The sequence below is a fragment of the Xenopus laevis genome, chromosome 1L, assembly GCF_017654675.1.
Source record: "Xenopus laevis strain J_2021 chromosome 1L, Xenopus_laevis_v10.1, whole genome shotgun sequence".
Taxonomy (NCBI): Eukaryota; Metazoa; Chordata; class Amphibia; order Anura; family Pipidae; genus Xenopus; species Xenopus laevis.
The window spans coordinates 85,620,147-85,639,950 of NC_054371.1; the positions used below are offsets into that span (position 1 = coordinate 85,620,147).

At 41.2% G+C, this 19,804-nt stretch overlaps 1 protein-coding gene across 4 annotated transcripts in view; it reads left to right on the forward strand.

Moving 5' to 3' along the window:
- Positions 1-19,804, forward strand: part of LOC108711102 (ankyrin repeat domain-containing protein 17) — a 76,935-nt gene that overhangs the window by 53,544 nt on the left and 3,587 nt on the right. For all 4 annotated transcript variants that reach the window (XM_018252474.2, XM_018252494.2, XM_018252483.2 and 1 more), the window contains 13 exons: positions 475-617; positions 1,084-1,297; positions 1,589-1,764; positions 2,181-2,343; positions 9,238-9,333; positions 11,103-11,219; positions 11,624-11,795; positions 11,994-12,432; positions 14,267-14,419; positions 14,747-14,896; positions 16,077-17,719; positions 17,924-18,109; positions 19,228-19,476. In XM_018252474.2, coding sequence (XP_018107963.1) covers positions 475-617; positions 1,084-1,297; positions 1,589-1,764; positions 2,181-2,343; positions 9,238-9,333; positions 11,103-11,219; positions 11,624-11,795; positions 11,994-12,432; positions 14,267-14,419; positions 14,747-14,896; positions 16,077-17,719; positions 17,924-18,109; positions 19,228-19,476 — 3,901 coding nt within the window. The remainder of the gene's footprint in view (positions 1-474; positions 618-1,083; positions 1,298-1,588; positions 1,765-2,180; positions 2,344-9,237; positions 9,334-11,102; positions 11,220-11,623; positions 11,796-11,993; positions 12,433-14,266; positions 14,420-14,746; positions 14,897-16,076; positions 17,720-17,923; positions 18,110-19,227; positions 19,477-19,804) is intronic.

A 19,804-nucleotide genomic window follows, 5' to 3' on the forward strand; every position in this document is an offset into this window, starting at 1 on the left:
ATGATGCCCAAGTTTCCATTGCTTTTATTTGTAGTAGATAGGTTTGCATTGCATTCATGTAGCCTTTTGCTAATTAAACAGGCATGGGCTTTTTAAAGAGTACACTGCTAAAACTGTAGGATAGAACGAGGTGAATGCTGCGTACAAGTGCAGTGTTACGGTAATTCTTTCATTGACTTCATTGAAGGTAGACATCACATTGTGATATCTCCAGCCTGCCAGAAACTTTGTTACTCATTTTATATATTGGCTATGGGGCAGTTCTCCAAATTCTAACGTAACATAATAGTAGTTACATTCTGAATGGTTTTCCTTCTAATAGAATATTGCCTCTTGTCTGCATTATGGTCCTTGTTGTCCTTGAGACATTTAAGTACATATCTAATAATGTTAAGTACCTATCTTATTGGTTACGTACCTATCTAAGAATGTCCGCTAAATGCATTTTTTAACATGATACTAATTCCATTTCAGGTTGTGGAGTTGCTTTTGGCTCGAGTGGCAAACAAAGAACATAGGAATGTTTCTGATTACACCCCTTTAAGCTTGGCTGCCTCAGGTGGTTATGTCAATATTATTAAAATCTTGCTTAATGCAGGAGCAGAGATAAATTCCAGGTTTGTGCGTTTTCATACTACAGTACAATATTGCGATTGTGAAACACAAATGTTCTTTGATGGGAAAACTTTGCCTAGTTTATGCTTATTTCGTGCATTACATTCTCAATAGTGTGTGCCCCACTCACTAGCCTTTTTCTAGTTGCCTTACACAGTGTAGAATATTTCCAGCCATGTCACCCATTTCCAAACTGTGGGCACTCTGTCAAAGACAACTTTTTCCTGAACAGAAGAAGCATTTATGTTAGCAGTTTTTCGCAGTAAATATATCTTATGCCTAGATTGGGGAACACGGACACCCTTTTTTATAGTCCTACAGTATTTGTAATAAAAAAGGGTGGGGCAAGACCTCCTACTTTGTGTTAAGTGTTATTGCTACTTGTTTAGCTGCATAAAAGTACTTTTGGGTTTTATGTACAACTTAAAACTGAAATGTCTATGGTTTTCTGCTCCTTTGTTCTCTTAGAACTGGAAGCAAGTTGGGAATATCTCCACTGATGTTGGCAGCAATGAATGGCCACACTGCTGCTGTTAAGTTGCTTTTGGATATGGGTTCAGACATCAATGCCCAAATAGAAACCAATCGTAATACAGCACTTACTCTGGCATGTTTCCAAGGGAGAACCGAAGTAGTTAGTTTATTACTTGATCGAAAGGCCAATGTGGAGCATCGAGCCAAGGTAAATGGTATTCAACGTGCTGGTAATTTACTTAAAATAACAATTTGCATCAGTATCATGCATATACATTTTATATATATATGGTGTGTGTGTGTGTGTGTTTTTTTTTTTTTTTTTAAATGTGAATACAGAAATAAGTCTTTCTAGTAGGCCTAAGTATGAAAGTATTTCAGGTTATAACTTGTGCATGTTCGTGGCGACCATAGCAACAAATGTAGATTTGGTATTAAAACCATTTTGCAGAAAGAAAATGTTTAATTGTGGCCTTTTTCCCCTGTCCTTTTTATACAGACTGGTCTCACCCCATTAATGGAAGCTGCCTCTGGGGGCTATGCAGAAGTCGGGAGGGTCTTGCTTGATAAAGGTGCAGATGTCAATGCTCCTCCAGTGCCCTCTTCTAGAGATACAGCACTAACTATAGCAGCTGACAAAGGACACTATAAGTTCTGTGAGCTGCTCATTAGCAGGTAGGTATGAGAGCATGTTAAAAGGAGCGTGTTAAAAGAATATAGTCTCCCTTGAAACATTTTTAGTATGTCTGTTATCTGTTATGAAGCACCTTTACTCAAGGAAAGCATACAGTATTCTTTTATAGTACATTAATATATACAGTAGTCACACAGTCGGTAAACTTCTTGGGTGCAAATCCCTCAATAACTACTCACCACTATAAAAAACGAAAGTGCTATAATTTGAGTGTAGTTATGCAGGAAACTTAAATTCTTGTACCGATCAAGGTTTTTTTTTTTTCTACCGTAAGGGTGGGGCAAAAACCCTTTCTCTTTAATTTGTTCCCCCCTGCTCTTTATTGAAGGCATCACATACCTAAATAGAGATACCTAGAATATAGATACGAATCATCAGTATATGTGTTTGTTTACAGAGGAGCTCATATTGATGTGCGCAATAAGAAGGGGAACACTCCACTCTGGCTGGCAGCAAATGGTGGTCATTTAGATGTGGTTCAGCTTCTGGTTCAAGCTGGAGCAGATGTTGATGCAGCAGATAATCGAAAGATAACACCTCTAATGGCAGCATTTAGAAAGGTACTTTTTTATGTTTTGTGTAGTGAAGCCAACAACTTGTTTACTATTGGGTTTTAACAATGCAGGGATCTCCCCTGCGTCTGTTCAGGCACTGCATCTAAAGGTGTGTTGCTCTGTTAATGGAATGGTTTCATGTTTGATGCTCTAGCCATACAGTTAACAAGCTTAATATAGGAATAAGAGATCAAGTATAGTGTATCAAACCATTGTGTATTGTATTATGATTTGTACTGATATTTATATATGCAGCTGTGGGGTCTCTTATCCGGAAGCCTGTTCTTTCAAAAGCTTTACACACAAGCCTTTTCCCAAAGAGTTCATTTTAAAGGGGCAGTATAAACACCATTTTTTTTCAACATGAGTTCAGTGCAAAATCACTGAAAAATCATTTTTCTCTCTACAGCCCTACCTGTGGGTGTAAGATGAGTTTTCTTTTTAGTTTGTCCTGCCTTGGAGGCAGCATGTTTTTTTCTCCTTACAAATATTATTATTCTGCTCCCTGGTAGTGTCTTGCACTTACAGGTAGAGCCTAATGCTTCTTACAGGTAAGTAGCATATCAATGTTGAGCTCAGGAGAGCTCTCTTATTCATTGAATTGAGCCCTGTCTGTGTGCTCCCTCTTACAGGAGGTCTCGGTGTGCTCCCCTGTATATCACTTTGGTTGAGCCCAGTTCCCTCGTTCAGGTATATTCTCCCAGTGTGTTCATACTGAACTTAAAGCTTTTTAAACAAACTCCCCATTTAGTACTTTGTGAACTTTCCAATAACATTAAATACTTTTCAAGTTGACACTGACTCTTCAACTTCTATGGTACAGAGGAACAGAATTTTTCTGGCCTATGTGGTGGAAGTCCAATAATGGAAGCCAGCATTTACCACTCACTGTTTTTAAACGACAACCATGTTACCACAAGAACTTTTAAGACTGTGTCCATATTAATGGTGGTAGCACAAAAAAACAAAAACAAATGGTTGCTGTTCACTGCATGGATATCACTCGTATGTGAAACAAGTTTATTAAGTATTCTTAAGACATACTCCTTATTCCATATGCCTCCTCCTCCCCTGTGGATAACACCACAGCCCCCAGCACATGAATAAACACCTTAGGGAACCCTAACAACAATAACTTCCAAATACTAACAAACCCCCTATAAGGCTCACCTCCCACAGGCAGTGCATGGCACACACAGGGAGCATAGGGCAGGCAGAGTATGGCACACACAGGGAGCATAGGGCAGGCAGAGTATGGCACACACGGGAAGCATAGGGAAGGCAGAGTATGGCACACGGAGCGTATGGCACACACAGGGAGCATAGGGCAGGCAGAGTATGGCACACACGGGAAGCATAGGGAAGGCAGAGTATGGCACACGGAGCGTATGGAACACACAGGGAGCATAGGGCAGGCAGAGTATGACACACACAGGGAGCATAGGGAATGCAGAGTATAACACACACAGGGAGCATAGAGCAGTTAGAGTATGGCACACGGTTCATATTGTGCTACATACATTGACACAGTACTGTTGCCACTCCAGCAGTTTGTATGCGTTATGAACCCGTGAACAGTATGTGCACTTTCCGTCTGGTTCTCTGGTGTGAACAGTACTGGGTTTTAGGGTTGGGAACAATAGAGGTGTGAACAATGCAGGGGGATTACAGGTGTAAACAATGCAAGGGTTTAAATCTGAATCTGAGGTATAAACAATGCATGGGCCAGATAATACCTTTTAAAGTTTACACAAGATAAAATGTCACAGTAGCCAGACATTCATGTGGGGTTCCAACAATGACCCACAAGCCGCCAGTTGGACAGCACTGCTCTAGAGCTAGCTTGCAGAATTTCATACTGCTTTCGGTTGAAGTTACATTTATATACAACCATTTATAATATGTAATATAATGTACACTGTATTTTTTTTAGTAAGAAAAAAAGGCACACATTTTTCAACACAATGTCTTATTTGCCCCTTTTACAAACTGTCCTGATTACAAAGTGATGGAGAAAAAACTACAGACAAGCAATACAATGTTTACATATAGACAAAGATAAGAGATCATCAGCAGTCCACCTATTATCAATATATTATTATTATTATTGCAATATATTTAAGATGGCCAATTTCATCAAAGTCATCTTAGGTCTGGCCAGTCCTACACGCACTTTCATCTGATTCATTAAGAATTCTACTGATTCATTATACCTTTTACACAGGCACTGTTTTCCTTGCATTCTGTTGCTTTCAAGGTTAAAACTCTCAAATGGGTGTCCCTTTTATTGGTCACCACAAGGATCACCTGACTGTACATGCGAAGGGAGCTACTACATGGAACTGGCCACTGCTCCTGTATAAACTATAACAAATGAGAGAAAGTTGTGCTCACCACTAAATTTGAAATTTTAAACCACTAAGCAGGGATGCAATGAGCCTGTGACTACAAAATTCATACAGATGAATACAAAAGGTCCTCTGTACTCACCCCATGATCAATATATTAAGGATATTTTGTGCACTAAACTACTAAAAATACCTTTCCCTTATCTAAAAGAAAAAAAAAACTGATTTTTTTTTGTCAATATATTTCAATATATTCAAACTGGCCATGTTCTTTACACTGTGTAAAGGATCCTTTCTGACACCCTCCACCATGGGAAAGGGTCTCCTGGGTTCTTGTGTGCTGTGCACTGACCATCCAGCCATAATCACATCTCCTTCACAAGAGAACGTCAGGCTGGCTGGAAGACAAGAGGAGAGGCTACCCCTGTAGGTCAGACCCGAACGGCAGGTCCTGCGGTAAAACGTGTCCTGTTTTCAGGAGGGGAAAAGCTACAGCACATTGCGTTATACTCCCCACATTGGGGTCACCTGTCACAAAGTCCCAGAAGCGCTGAACCGCGTGCCCTGGAAAAGACAAAACATATCAAAGCAGCGCCACTGGCACCACACTTCCTGTCTTGCGGTCCACTACTATCGTGTGACTTGAACGCGCATTCAAGTGCGACCACCATCTTAGACACAGCACTGTGCTCTCCTCAGTCCTGGCAGGTTTTTAGCTCTCTCTTCAGTGCCTGCATGCGAAGAGATAAGGAGTTCTCACAGATCACAGGGGCAGAGGGAATAGCGCAGTCCATAGTACTAGGTGAATCCTCCTCTCTGGTGCTTTCTTCTGCGGGTCAGTGACGACTCAGAGGCCTATATCACCGTGTCCAGCTATTCTGGAACCAAAATCTTATTTTCTCCACAATGTCTGAGGGACAGGGTGACAGCAGTTACTTCCTGAGCTGGTAAACTTCCTGGCTTGTTCCAAATACCGCAAACGCCTGCCAACAGGGCACAAAGAGCTTTTATGCGCCAATTGTAAACCGCAGGAACTGGACACTGAGTCTCGAGGACCTGCTCCACCTCGGGTGAACCAGGCGGCTCAAGGGGAGTCATCGGTTGCAAGTAGAGAGACACTACCAACTACAGAGCAACCCGTTCCAAAATGGACATCACAACTAGCATCAGGGATTCTGAAGTTGGCACAGTCCCTAGACAAACTTCTTTCCCAGCTGGATAATCCTAAAACCAGGCCCTCAAAAAGGCAGGGCCCCCTTTCCCTTCTGAAGAGGAGAGTGATTCCCCTCCCAGGCATTTTTCCCCCCTACTTCCAAATTCGGGGGACGATTGTGGGCGCTCTGAGGGTGAGCGATCTTCTAATTCAGAAAACGAGGAAGAGTCGTCTAAGCTTTCCTCAGAGACGGTGGATTTACGAATCTCTTCGTTACTAGAAACTCTTCAGCTCAGAGAACCAGAAGCCTCCTCAGATTCTTCCAAGGTTCTTTTTAAACGGCACAGCAAGACATCACGTGTTCCAGAGAGGCGGTTCCAAACTAACTGTTGCTTTTCAAAAATATATCCATTTCCGACCAAACTTACAGAAAAGTGGTCTTATCCATCTTCAGTAGACGTACCTGTGTCCCGTCTTTCCAAGAACATGGCTTTACCAGTTCCGACGCATCTTCCTTCAGATACTCCATGGACAAAGAACTAGAGAGTCTTCTACGATCCGTTTTTTCAGTAACTGACTCTTCCCTTCATCCCATTATAGCTATGGCATGGGTTATCTGCGATATCCAGTCTTGGTCGCACACTCTTCTCAACGAATTACAGAGGGGGCACCTCGTCACAAGCTTTCCCAATGGGCCTCCCAGATAAAAGAAGCAAATGACTACATGTGCAAAGCTTCTCTATATGCAACACAAGTGATTAGCAGATCATTTGCACTTGCAGTGGCGGCCCGTAGCTCACTCTGGATAAAATTGTCGGCAGACCTTTCTTCCAAAAAATCTCTGACATCTATTCCATTTAAAGGGAAGCTCCTTTTCAGCCCAGATCTGGATAAGATCATTAGCCAAGCCACAGGTGGTAAAAGCACCTTACTACCACAACCAAAGGCTCGTTCCTCCTTTTGCAGGGGCAAATTTTTTTCGTGGCTCCCAAGACAGTCATTCAAATCGAGAGGTCGTTTTGAAACCAAAGACCTTCCTGGCATAACTGAAAGCACACCCCAAAGACAACCTCAGCATGACGGTCTCCCTCCACGGCCAGAGGCGATACCAGTAGGGGGAAGACTAGGCCAATTTGCTGACTTGTGATTTACAAGAGTTCAAGACTCCTGGATTCACGCAGTTATAACTCAAGGTGTTCTCCTTGCTTCCCCCCCCCCTCGCTTCTTCATGTCCAGGCTCCCTTCAGGAGCAAAAGGGACATACAGCATTCCTAGGCGCCATTTCCAGCCTTCTTTTGGCAGGTACTAACACCTGTACCCCACAGGGAATGATTCGGGGTTACTATTAAAATCTTTTTGTAGAACCCAAGAAGGAGGGGTCAGCCCACCCCATATTGGATCGCAAGGAGCTGAACAAATTTATCCGCCGAAGAAAATTCAAAATGGAGTCTCTCCGATCAGTCATCGTGACACTGTCCTGGGCCAATTCCTTTATTTCCCTCGAAATAAAGGATGCGTATCTACATGTACCTATTTTCCCACCGATCAGAAATACTTGAGATTTGCTTTAGAATCTGCACTAACAATTCACAAGCCTTCCCTTCGGCCTAACATCTGCCCTTCGAGTTTTCACTAAAATCATGGCTGCGGCCACAGCAGTTATCCGCAGTACTGGAATCTCCATCACTCCATATTTGGACAATCTACTGATCAAGGTGCTATCCTTCCAGTAGGCTCAAGGGGCCCTGGGGGTGACCATGGACAAACTACAGGACTACAGGAACTCTGATGGGTCCTGAACCTGAACAAGTCTTCCCTGATACCCAACCAATCCATGCTATTTTTCGGGTTACAGTTCGAGACGCAAGCACAGAGGATATCTCTTCCTCTAGAGAAGGTTTTTCACCTCTAAGCACTTCTGAAATCGCTATTGCAGAAGCCGATACACACAGCCAAGCTCTGTATGAAGGTACTAGGAGTAATGGTCTCCACCACAGCAGCATTCCCATCCGCCGAATTCCACCTCAGGGAACTCCAATGGAACATACTCGCCATCTGGAGACGGAAATCACTAATCCACTAGATTCGCCTATATCATTGAACACAGGCATCCCTCCTCTGGTGGTTGCAGACCAACTACCTTACCAAAGGAAGACACTTGGGGGAGCCCTGCTTGCGCATTCTAACAACGGACGCAAGTCTCTTCGGATGGGGAGCAGTACTTGAGGGTCGGTCAGCACAAGGGACATGGAAATCAGAAGAAACAAAGTTGCCGATCAACTTTCTCGATATCAGAGCAATCTGGTTAGGTCTCTTGCATTGGCAGCAGGTTTTGGTAGGTCAGGCTGTGAAGATCCAGTCGGACAACTCTAAAGCAGTGGCTTACATCAATCACCAAGAAGCAGAGGAGCACTAAACGAGATAAAGCTCATCTTCAAATGCGCCGAAAACCACCAAGCCGTTCTGTCAGCCATCTACATACCGGGGATTCTGAAGTGGGAAGCAAACTACTTAAGCAGGCAGGCAAAACCTTTCAAGAAATAATGCAACGGTGGGGTTTGCTGGAAGTGGACCTCATGGCGACTTGGCGCAACCAGCCTTCTTCGCTCGATGCAGAGATCAGGCCAGACAGGATTACCACTCACTCATGTCCTGGGCATTCAGAAACCAAGCCTCAGTGGAACAGCTGTGCAAAGCAGCTTTGTGGACCTCCTTTCCATAGTTCTCCAAATTCTACCACTTCGATACCTTTGCAGCTTCTGACACACGCTTTGGCAGAAAGGTGCTTCAAGCAGCGATGGTGCCTCATTCTCCCACTCGGGATGCTAGAGGACAGCTTTGGTACGTCCCAATTGTCCCTGTGTCCCCCAAGCTGACCCGAAGAAAAGGAGATTTTGTTTACTCAAGTTAAATCTTTCTCTTCAGTTGCTTGGGGAACACAGGGCTTCCACCCCTGGATTGAGGCCTCACCTTTTCGTCAGACATATTGGACATGTTACAAGTTCAAGTTAAAATGTCAAGTTATGATGTTTTCCTGTGGACTTTGGTACAAACTGAGTTAAGCTCCACCTGCTGGGGATATAGCCAATGGAGGAGGAGCCAGTTTTCTTTTAGTGTTGTGTCCTGTCTCCAAGTGGTACTAGCTATACCCCATTGTCCCTGTGTCCCCCAAACAACTGGAGAGAAAGAACAGTGAGTACACAAAATCTCCTTTTCATCCTGACTGGATTCTGCATCCTGTGTCACTTAAGCATCATTATGATCAGGTTTATTATAAACTTGTAATGTCTTATTATACAACTATGCCTGGGTATCCTGCTTTGCTAAGCACAGTAGTTTGCAGTGGCATTCAATATCTTTTTGTGTAATTGCTTATACTTGTTTTCTGTTTGTTTTCAGGGTCATGTCAAAGTTGTCCGCTATTTAGTGAAAGAAGTTAACCAGTTCCCATCAGACTCTGAGTGCATGAGATATATTGCAACGATAACTGACAAGGTGAGTTATGTGACGCAATTTCTTGTATTGTAACATCTATTTAGATGGTGAAGCCCTAAACCTTGTTTTTTTGAGCAACTAATTGGTTTTAATTACATCTTTTACAGAAAATATACCTATTAACATGGTCTGTAGAATGGAACAGTTTAGTTTTAAGGGCTAATTTTCTCATTTTGCCGCTGTTCTAGAAAATCCGGACAATTTGCAACCCATTTTTCCTCATCACAATTTTTCAAAACAAAATCCTAAATAATTCTCGCCATATATAAACCTGCTAAGATACAGGTTTTAGAAATAAAGCAACCGAAACATAAAAAAATAAATAAGTAGTCGCAAAACAATTAATAAATCAGACCCTTACTGTGTTAAAAACTAGTCCGGAATTCTGCAGAAAGACTTGGGGTTTAGGTATGGTAATTTTTAAAAGGTGGACATTTTCCATGCATTATTATAAAATAGATTCCTGTAACAAAGTCTGAGCAGCTTGACTGGTTACAGTGATTTCAAACTAAATTCATCTAGAAGGCTTCCCTTCACCAAGAGTGTCTTACTTGCAATATGCCCATTGTTGCTATAGGTTTCTGAAGGACATTATGGGCCTTTTTACTGTCCTGCTTCTCCGTTTGCAGTGTCTAGGTTTTTTTTTCTTTTGACTAATCTTGGTAAAGTTTGTTTCATTGCCTAAGTTTATAATTGATGGGAAAGAATTTGATGATGTGTTTCAGAATCAGGACTGTGAAGTTGGTACATAAATCCTTTAACTCAGACTCCTTCGTTTTTAAAGGAACAGTAACACCAAAAATTAAAAAGTGTATCAAAGTAATTAAAATACTATGTACTGTTGCTCTGCACTAGGAAAACTGCCCCATGGCTACATAGAAGCTTTTATTCTAAAGCAAACACACTGCTTTTACCAGTGCATGCTAACCGTATAGTATATGTTAATTATCTTAAAATGCTTTAATTTTTTGGTGTTACTGTTTCTAATGTAATTTACATGTTAATTTAAAGAAGTTAAGTAAACCGCAAACACGGTTTTTTTTTATCACGCCAAAGCTCAAAAATGTAAACCACATTCTTAGCAAAGTTAAACTACATACACCAAAAACAAATGATATATTAATTGAACTGATATATAGCTCTGGAATAGCTGTTAAAGGGCAAGTCCTCCCCAAAAAAGAAAACCTAGAATTATGTTTTCTTTTATTAGGCAATTTTTATTTTGGGGTTGACTTGCCCTTTAAATACAGTTCAAAATTAACTAAATTATTTTTCTTAGATACATAATTGCTTCTGCCATATCCTCCTTCATAGAAGCTCTTAAATCTGATTTGATTATGGTCAGTGCTTGTATTTAAAGTTATTAGGAGTTGAAGTCGGTCTGTTTTTGGCAACTCAGACTCTTGACTCCACAGCTCTGTGCAGAAGTATTAAAGTCGTCTTAAATAATTTTGAGAACATAACTCTTTTCTGAACTTAGCTTAACTTGTGTTCTGTTCGGTCATCTTGTCAACACTGCAGGGTGTGTTTGCATTTTGGGAACTATAAATGCTGGCTCAAATGTATGTGTCTGTATTTGCATTTACACTTTGTCTTATGAATATCTGATTACTGTTTATTAGAAGTCTCTTTAGTGCAAGTGCTAATGGTAGCAGCTTGATTTAATGTATGATAATATTGCAATTGATTGTGATATACCTTGTTTGTCTGCTGGAATCCGATATGTAACTATATTGTACCTGATTATAACCGTATTCTATTTATTTTAGGAGATGTTAAAAAAGTGCCACCTCTGCATGGAATCAATAGTTCAAGCCAAAGATCGTCAGGCTGCTGAAGCAAACAAAAATGCAAGTATCCTGTTAGAAGAACTGGATCTGGAAAAGGTAAGGTTACTACTTTATTTCCGTGCTTCAAAGTGGGGTTTTTCCCCCACATATATGCAAACCTCCTTTTGCATTTATAGGTGATGTTCATTTGTAATTTGTTGGGTTTTTTAAGTATTTGGTTCCTTTCTGTTTACAACACTAGCTTGCAGATAAGAATGTAAAATTGGTGAATATTTGTATGTATGTTTGTATTATGGCCAGGAATAGACTTCCTATCCAGGCATTAGAACAGGTTCATTTAAAGGTGCCTCTCACTGAAAAAATCCTTATCAATGCTTGGCAAGTATTGGTTTAAATAAAACACTGTTCAGAATGTATACAGTTATTTGTCTCATTAGACCTGGTTGGAATAACAGTAGATTTTATTACAGAGTGCTTTTTTGTGATTTTAATTCTCATAGTTGAGAGAAGAAAGCAGACGCCTTGCATTAGCAGCAAAACGGGAAAAAAGGAAGGAGAAAAGGCGCAAGAAGAAGGAAGAACAACGAAGAAAACTTGAAGAAATTGAGGCTAAAAATAAGGAAAACTTTGAGTTACAAGTTGCACTAGAAAAAGAAAAGCAAAAAGCTGAAGGTAAAACAGATATGTATATGGATATTAATGGTATTAAAGTAAGTGATGTGGTTCCGTGTGAAGTGTTTGTTGTGTCCCCTTTTGCACAATTGCTTATCATTCTGTTAAGGTTTTACTTGATGCCAGTAATTAGCTGCAGATATATAGTTTTAAATCAAAAAGCAGAACTTTTTTACAGTTGCATTTTCTTTTTAACAGATGAACCTCAAGTTTTAATAGAACCACCTAGTGCAACTACAACAACCACTATTGGCATATCTGCTACATGGACCACACTTGCTGGTTCTCATGGAAAACGTAACAATACAATAACTACCAACAGTACTAAAAGGAAAAGCAGAAAAAATAAGATCTCCTCAGAAGCTGTTCAAATCATTTTTGAGGATCAGCTCCCTATATCGTTTGGACAGCAGGAAAAGTTTAATGGGGAATCCAAAAGCAGCAGTACCAGTGAGAGTGGGGACAGCGATAACATGAGGCTCTCTAGTTGCAGTGATGAAAGCAGCAACAGCAGCAATAAGAGTGACAATCATTCTTCCAGTAATGGTACTGCTGTTCAGAGCAAGAAAAAACCTTCTGTTCTTGTAACGTCTCCCAAGGAAGAACGAAAATTAGTATCCAGTAAAGCTTCACTAAAGTGAGTGATAATACATTCTTGGTGTGTGGCTGCACCTTACTATCCTTATTTGGTTAAATGTGTATTTATCCACCAGCTACAGATATAATAGCTATATAAATATGCCATTATTTGAAGGCTGCGCGTTACATGAAATGATTTGGTTTTGCAGCTTTGTTTAATTGTATTCCTCCCATTTGAAGCAAGGCACTATAGCAGCAGTTTCTCTCCTAAGCCTTCTATTTTAGTCTTAATTTTGGACCCCCAGTTTGAAGGCCAAAGCTTTGGTCATCAAATAACCTCAAAAGCTGGAACCTGAAGCTGCACGCACTTTGGTATTGCCAGTGGTACCTGTTAATGGTTCTGAGGCAGCTACATTAAATATGGGTCTCTAATGGGCAAAGCATTAACCAGAATAGAGAGCATTCTAAATTACCTGCAGCATTTGTAAGACAGATTTAGAAATGATGATCAATAAACCAAACATACATGTTAGCTCCCAAGCAGCAGTCTGACAGTAAAGGCAGTGGTACCATCTGTTTAGAAGGACTAACAATTTCTGGCCATCCCTTCAGACTAGAAGAAAAGAACTTGCATTTAAACCAACATAGGTGGTACTTCACAATGAGGTTGTGGTGATGTTATGATGGCTTATCACCAATCGAAATGGGCAGCACTCCAAAAATTAAGTTAAAACATGCCTTTATTCTCAATCGCAGGGCAGCATTTACATGTTATGATGGCTGATTCAACTAATGCCTTTAAGAATGGCTTGGATGATTTTTTGGACAGACAGAATATCAAAGGCTATTGTGATACTAAATTCTATAGTTAGTATAGATATGTGTATATATAATTTGTGTGAAAGTAGGGAGGGGTGTGTGTATGGATGCTGGGTTTTCATTTGGAGGGGTTGAACGTGAGATTGAGTATTTATAATGTTAGGTTTGTAGGGAGCTGTGTTCCTTGAGGGTTTAAGCACTCGGGGAGATTGCAACTCGTGAGGCAACTTCGGGCGACTTCGGAAATCGAAGTGCTGCGAGTTCCTTGGCGCTGGCGTTTTGTCGTTATAGCAGGGGGAAGGCAGTTAGGGGAGATTGTAGCCATGCAGAAGAGGCGATTAGTCGCCAGGCGACTAAATCTCCCCGAATCTGCCAGTCTGCTTGAACCCTGAGAGACTTGGCAGGTCCATGTAACGATTCTCTATGGGAGGGGGGGGGTTGTGTTTGATCTTGTAATTTCCTGTTGTTGTTTTATCTAGTATAGGTCAATCTAAAAACAACTGGACTTGCTGAGTAATCAATGAAGACGTTTCACTACTCATCCGAGCAGCTTCTTCAGTTCAACTGACTGGTGTGGGAAGTTCTCGGCATATAAACTCTTCCACTAATCCATTTACAATGGCACATTGTAACTGGATTAGTGGAAGAGTTTATATGCCGAGAACTTCCCACACCAGTCAGTTGAACTGAAGAAGCTGCTCGGATGAGTAGTGAAACGTCTTCATTGATTACTCAGCAAGTCCAGTTGTTTTTAGATTGACCTATACTAGATATACTATGACCTGGATGAATGAAAATCTTCATAGTCATCCTGTTGTTGTTTTGTTTTTACGAGAAAAGAGAACATACCACCACCTTTCATATATGGAATGGTTACAGCTGGCATTATTTAAAAAAAAAAAAAAACTGCTGACCGTTTTTTACATGTCCTCTAAATGTAGGACAGATTTATAATGTAGTTTTACTAAATATTCATTGTTTTTGTTATGCAGCAAAATAGTCTTGCTGAAGGAAGTTAAAATGAAGTCTTGTCATGCCATTAGGTGTTCTTAAACATATATTTTGTTTTCAAGGTTGTCTGAGTCAATAGTTGAAGCAGCTTGTAACTCCTTGACTACAAACAAATCTGGACCCACCCCTCTCACTTCTCCCAATGGAAAGCTTACAATAGCAAGTCCAAAGAGGGGTCAGAAGAGGGAGGAAGGTTGGAAGGAAGTGGTTAGAAGGTAAGTCTTCAAAAATTAGGGACATAGGAGAAATAGAAAGGTGGTAATTCTTCATATGGCCCCTTTTATAGTATTGGAGGCTCAGCCCAAGAATGATCAAAAAGATACCATATAGGTCGGCCCACGCACCTTAATTTTATTGTGTGGTCATTTTGACTGGGCTGTAGCAAAACTCCATGAAAGGGAAACCAATCCAGAATGAATTTTATAAAAATAGGGTTCCTCAATAGTAACTATTGCCGCAATGTTTTCATTGTTGGTATTGTACACCTGTAGTAGCAGTATGGTGCTCAGTTGTTGAAATGGAGTTCTTCTATGTTTTAACAGGTCAAAGAAAGTCTCTGTACCATCTACAGTCATTTCTCGAGTTATTGGAAGAGGAGGGTGTAACATTAATGCCATAAGAGAGTTTACTGGTGCACATATCGATATCGATAAACAAAAGGATAAAACTGGTGATCGAATCATAACAATAAGGTAAAGTTAAGGCAGTTGTATATCCTCTTTTAAGCCTGAGTTGTGCAGATTGTTTAGTAATAACTGCTTTGGATACGGTTTGCTCTTTGAGTAAATGTATGATGCACATAGGTACATGGAGGGGGAAATCATAGCGATGCAAGGTGAGATTATGTACAAGTAAGCCTATTAGTTTTTGGGCAGTGCCTGGCCTGAATAACTGCTAGAATGCTGCTGTTTTTCTGTAGGTATACTTGTTTGGTATTGCGTACATTGACTCAAACACCAGTTTGCTGCTGTTATGGTACAGTGGTGTTTTTGTTTTTGCTATGTGTTTTATTGTAGTAGCATAGACCCATATAAATATATTTTTATACTGACAGACCAGTGTTTCCTGTTTGTTATATGGGTGCAAAGCTCCAGGCTAAAAAAGCCCCATTACCATGAGTTTTATACCTAGCTATTAGAGGTTTAAAAAAAATGACTTTTCCGTGTAGTGGGATAGTGACATTTTAACCGCAAAGTGTCATTATGCCTATACACCACATAATTTAGAAAGGAAATGTGTACCCCTTCCTCTGCTTGCTCCTGCAGCCCACAGTAACTAACAAGTGTTGTTACTTACACAACTTCAAGCAGAGGTGTTGCAACTGATGACATGCTTGTCAGGCTGGCTTATTGATTCAATAGACTGCAGGACCTATATAAATAGTACCCCACATATGGGGATTTTGCCCCACCCCCAACCCAAAAAACATCTGCAAAGCCCCTGGTAAGAGGTAGTGGAAAACAGGGTGCACATGTTATGGGGAGGTTTATATAGTCATAGTGGCATGTTCATATTAAATTATGGAATGTGTCACTATATCTTTAAAGTGTGCCCATGGACATGGAATCACAAATATTCTGAATGTAGACCTTTTTGTCAGCGGTGGCGAATACCTTAGTCAGGCGGCAACAAGCAGTTGAATGTGGAGAGAAAATATGCCTCTCCGTAAAAGTTTGGTTGCGCCAACCACTTATACTGGGACTTATGGGTCATCTTAATCAGTCCATGAAAATAATTGCTATTCTCTGTCTAATTTCTATCCACTTATTATGTCAGATAGATACATCTGTTTGCAGGTATGAAGGTTTTGATTATCTATTACTCTTGTTTCATTAAATTAATAGTTTTTTCTATTTTCTATTTTTTGTTTAGAGGTGGAACAGAATCAACTAGACAGGCCACACATCTAATCAATGCACTCATTAAAGATCCGGACAAAGAAATAGATGAACTAATCCCAAAGAATCGTTTAAAGAGCACCTCTGCAAGTTCAAAAGCAGTGTCTTCATCTTCTGCTATCATTTCCTCGGTCAGCAGTTCAGTCATGGGAATTAAAGTCGCTGCTGTCACTGTCTCCTCAACTTCACAAGCTGCCTCTGCCCTCACTGTGCCAGCCATTTCTTCAACATCTGCGCACAAACCCTTGAAAGCCCCTGTGAATAATGTACGGCCAGGATTTCCAGTCTCTCTCCCTTTGGCATATCCTCCTCCACAGTTTGCCCACGCTTTACTTGCTGCCCAGACTTTTCAGCAAATTCGTCCTCCACGGTTGCCCATGACACATTTTGGGGGTACATTTCCTCCAGCACAATCCACCTGGGGTCCTTTTCCTGTCAGGCCTCTAAGCCCTGCACGAGCTACCAATTCGCCTAAGTCTCACGTGATGCCTCGTCATTCTAACCAGAATATCACTAGCCCTCAGGTGATCCCAGGAATCCCTTCGTCAACTAGCCCATCACTTATCACAAACTCTGCAGTCCCAAGTGTGCCTGTCTCATCTACTGGGAACCTCAATTCGCCATCAGTCAGAAGACAGCTTTTTGTCACAGTGGTAAAAACCTCTAATGCTACTACAACCACGGTTACCACAAATGCAAGTAACCACACCACAACACCAACAGCCTCCACCTGCCCTGTACCCACTGCCAAAGAACACCACCCAGCATCCACTCCTTCCTCACCTTCCCCACCATCCCTTCCTGGAGGAGGATCTAGAAGCAGCCCTTCTGATTGTCTGACATGTTCTCCAAACAAAGGGACCTCATTGTCCTCTGAGCAGGAATTAGGTGCCCAGCCTCTTATGGAAACAACAAGCTCAGGCATCAGTAAGCAAGTGAGCTCTACCTCTGGAAATACCCCAATGCACTCCGCACATCCACAGCCTCCAACTTCTGCTTCACAAGATCCACGGCCTTCGTTAATGCAGTCACAACCTCCTCCTCCTCCATCAGAAGCAAGGATGGCTCCATCACTTAACTTGACAGTCAATGGTCCCTCTCACCAAGCTACTTCCAACATACCTTCATCTTACTCCATATCCCAGTCATCTATGGTGTCTACTCAGTCTGCTGCTAAAATGGAAGGCTCTTCAGTAAGGCAACACTTACATGGAGCAAACACAACTCACAAAAACCAGGTTCCTGCACAGAATTCTCCTGTGACAACCCTTGTTTCACATGCAAATATTAAACGGCCACAAAGTTTGCCCTCTTCTGTTTCTCATCTAAGTACACAAAGTGCTGCTCAGAATTCCAGCCACCCTTCAAATAAGCCTATGACACAAAACTTCAGTTCTGCTCTACCATTTGGTCCTTTTAGCACTCTGTTTGAAAACAATCATGCTCCCCCACACCCTTTCTGGGGTGGCTCAATGGTTTCTTCTCAGTCCACTCCAGATTCCATTCTTTCCACGCAGTCTTCATTCTTGCCAAATCCCGACTCTATGCTTCCATCTGATACTTCCAAAGCTCCAGGTTTCAGGCCACCAATGCAGAGACCATCTCAAAGTCAGTCAGGTAAGTTACAACATGTTTACATTACTGGCAAATTTGGTTAACTGTATTACTTTGTGTAATGAATCCTGGTTGATTTTTTTAGTATTATTGGCAGTTTGTTTAGTGTAGCTGGCATTCGTGTTGTTTTTGACCAACTAATGTGCTAATGGTGATCTTATGTCTTCTTTGCTAAACTAACATACTTCCGAACTCCTCTTTCTACAGGTATTGTGAGCATTGATTCATCGTACACATCTGTGGCATCATCCACTACACATCTGGGTACCTTTTCCTCTAATTTGTCTGGGGGTCAAATGTATACACCCGGAGGTCAACCTGCAGCTGCTAATTTCAACAGACAACATTTTTCCCCGCTTAGTTTATTAACTCCATGTTCCTCAGCATCAAGTGGTAAGATTTAAGTTTTAAGACCGTATAGTGATAGATGGACCATTGCTGAAAAACACTGACTTGATCTAATTAGTGTTACTGGCATGTCTGGGGTTATGTGCTCATTGTCTATTTTTAGTAGTGACCATACTGGCTTCAGTGAGTGACAAAGGGCAAGTGGACTAAACCTTTTGTTTTAGGCTCCATATTTTGTTGAGGTTTGAATTATTATCCTTGATAACATTATTTAGCTTAAAGGCCTCAGGCTTATATTCTACTAGCTATGTTTGGGCAATCATAATTGCATATGGGGGATTTAATGATATATTAATACTGATAAACAGGCAACTACATTTGCTAGTCTAAATAAATAAGCATGTTCATTGGTTATTTGCTTCATTCCTCCACTTTACCTTTGTCTCTATAGCAGCCACATCATTGCACCATAATTATATAGCAATGGTGGTAATGTCCATTACACCACACAATTATAGGAGAACTAAACCCCCATGGTGATAAGTCCCCATCGGCTCCCCTCCCTGCCTCCCCCTGCACAGTCTTACCCCTGAATTAAGTCCCCTCTAGAAATAGAGACGGCACATGCAGTGAAGGTCACAGGCGCCATCTTCTTCTCTTCTGTAATCTTTGTTTCTTCTTCCTCCCTTTTGGCAATTTCCATCTATTTTGGCACATGCACAGTTGTCGCAAACCGGAAGATTGCGCCAACTGTGCATGCGCCAATACACCGCTCACTTACCAAACAGAAGAAGATGGTGCCCATGAGCTCCACTGCGCTCACTCTGCATGTTCGGTTTTGTAGAGGGGACATAATTCAGGGGTAAGATTGTGCAGGGTGAAGCAGGGAGGGGGGCCAGTGGAAACTTATCACCATGGGGGTTTAGTTCTCCTTCAATTGAGCTCTGTGCACATGCAGAGATGCCTTTTTTAATGGCCTACCAACAAGTCCATGACTAAGTAGTTATTCATAGTCATTAATGAATATTTATTGGCAGAAAAAACAAATTTGCCAGACAAGAGATAATGTTAAGGGTAAAGACATTATTAGTTTACATTCCTTATGTCTGGTGTGTTTATAATATAATGTCTTGATTCAAATGTATTGTTCTGATTCTTTTCAGATTCCTCCTCTCAAGCTGTGTCTGCTAGTGTGCGAGCGCAGTCTCCATCATCTTCTGGAGTACCTATTGTGTCGGAGAAGCCCAGTTCGGTGCCTCATGACAGAAAAGTTCCTGTGCCAATTGGAACAGAGCGTTCGGCAAGAATACGACAGACTGGCACATCCACACCCTCGGTTCTTGGGAGCAACTTGGCCACTGCTGTGGGTCACAGTGGAATTTGGTCTTTTGAAGGAATGGGGGGAAATCAAGGTAAATACCAGAAGTTATGGATAGGGTTTTAATTTCGGATTCACCTGTACAGTGTTTCTATGGGCTTTGGATTTCTTTGGATTTCTTTAAAAAAAACATTCAGGACCTCGAATTCTCACACTGCTGTCCTATTACTGCTAATATAAGTCATTCATGAGAACTCTGTAACAAATTGAAAGAGATGTGTTCCAGGGTTTAACAGAAACACTTACAAAATGCCCCTTGATATTTTCATTGCCTTGGTGAACCACTCATTTATTAGTAGGGACGTACCAAATCCAAGATTTGGTTTAGGATTCAGCCTTTTGTCAGCAGGATTCGGATTTGG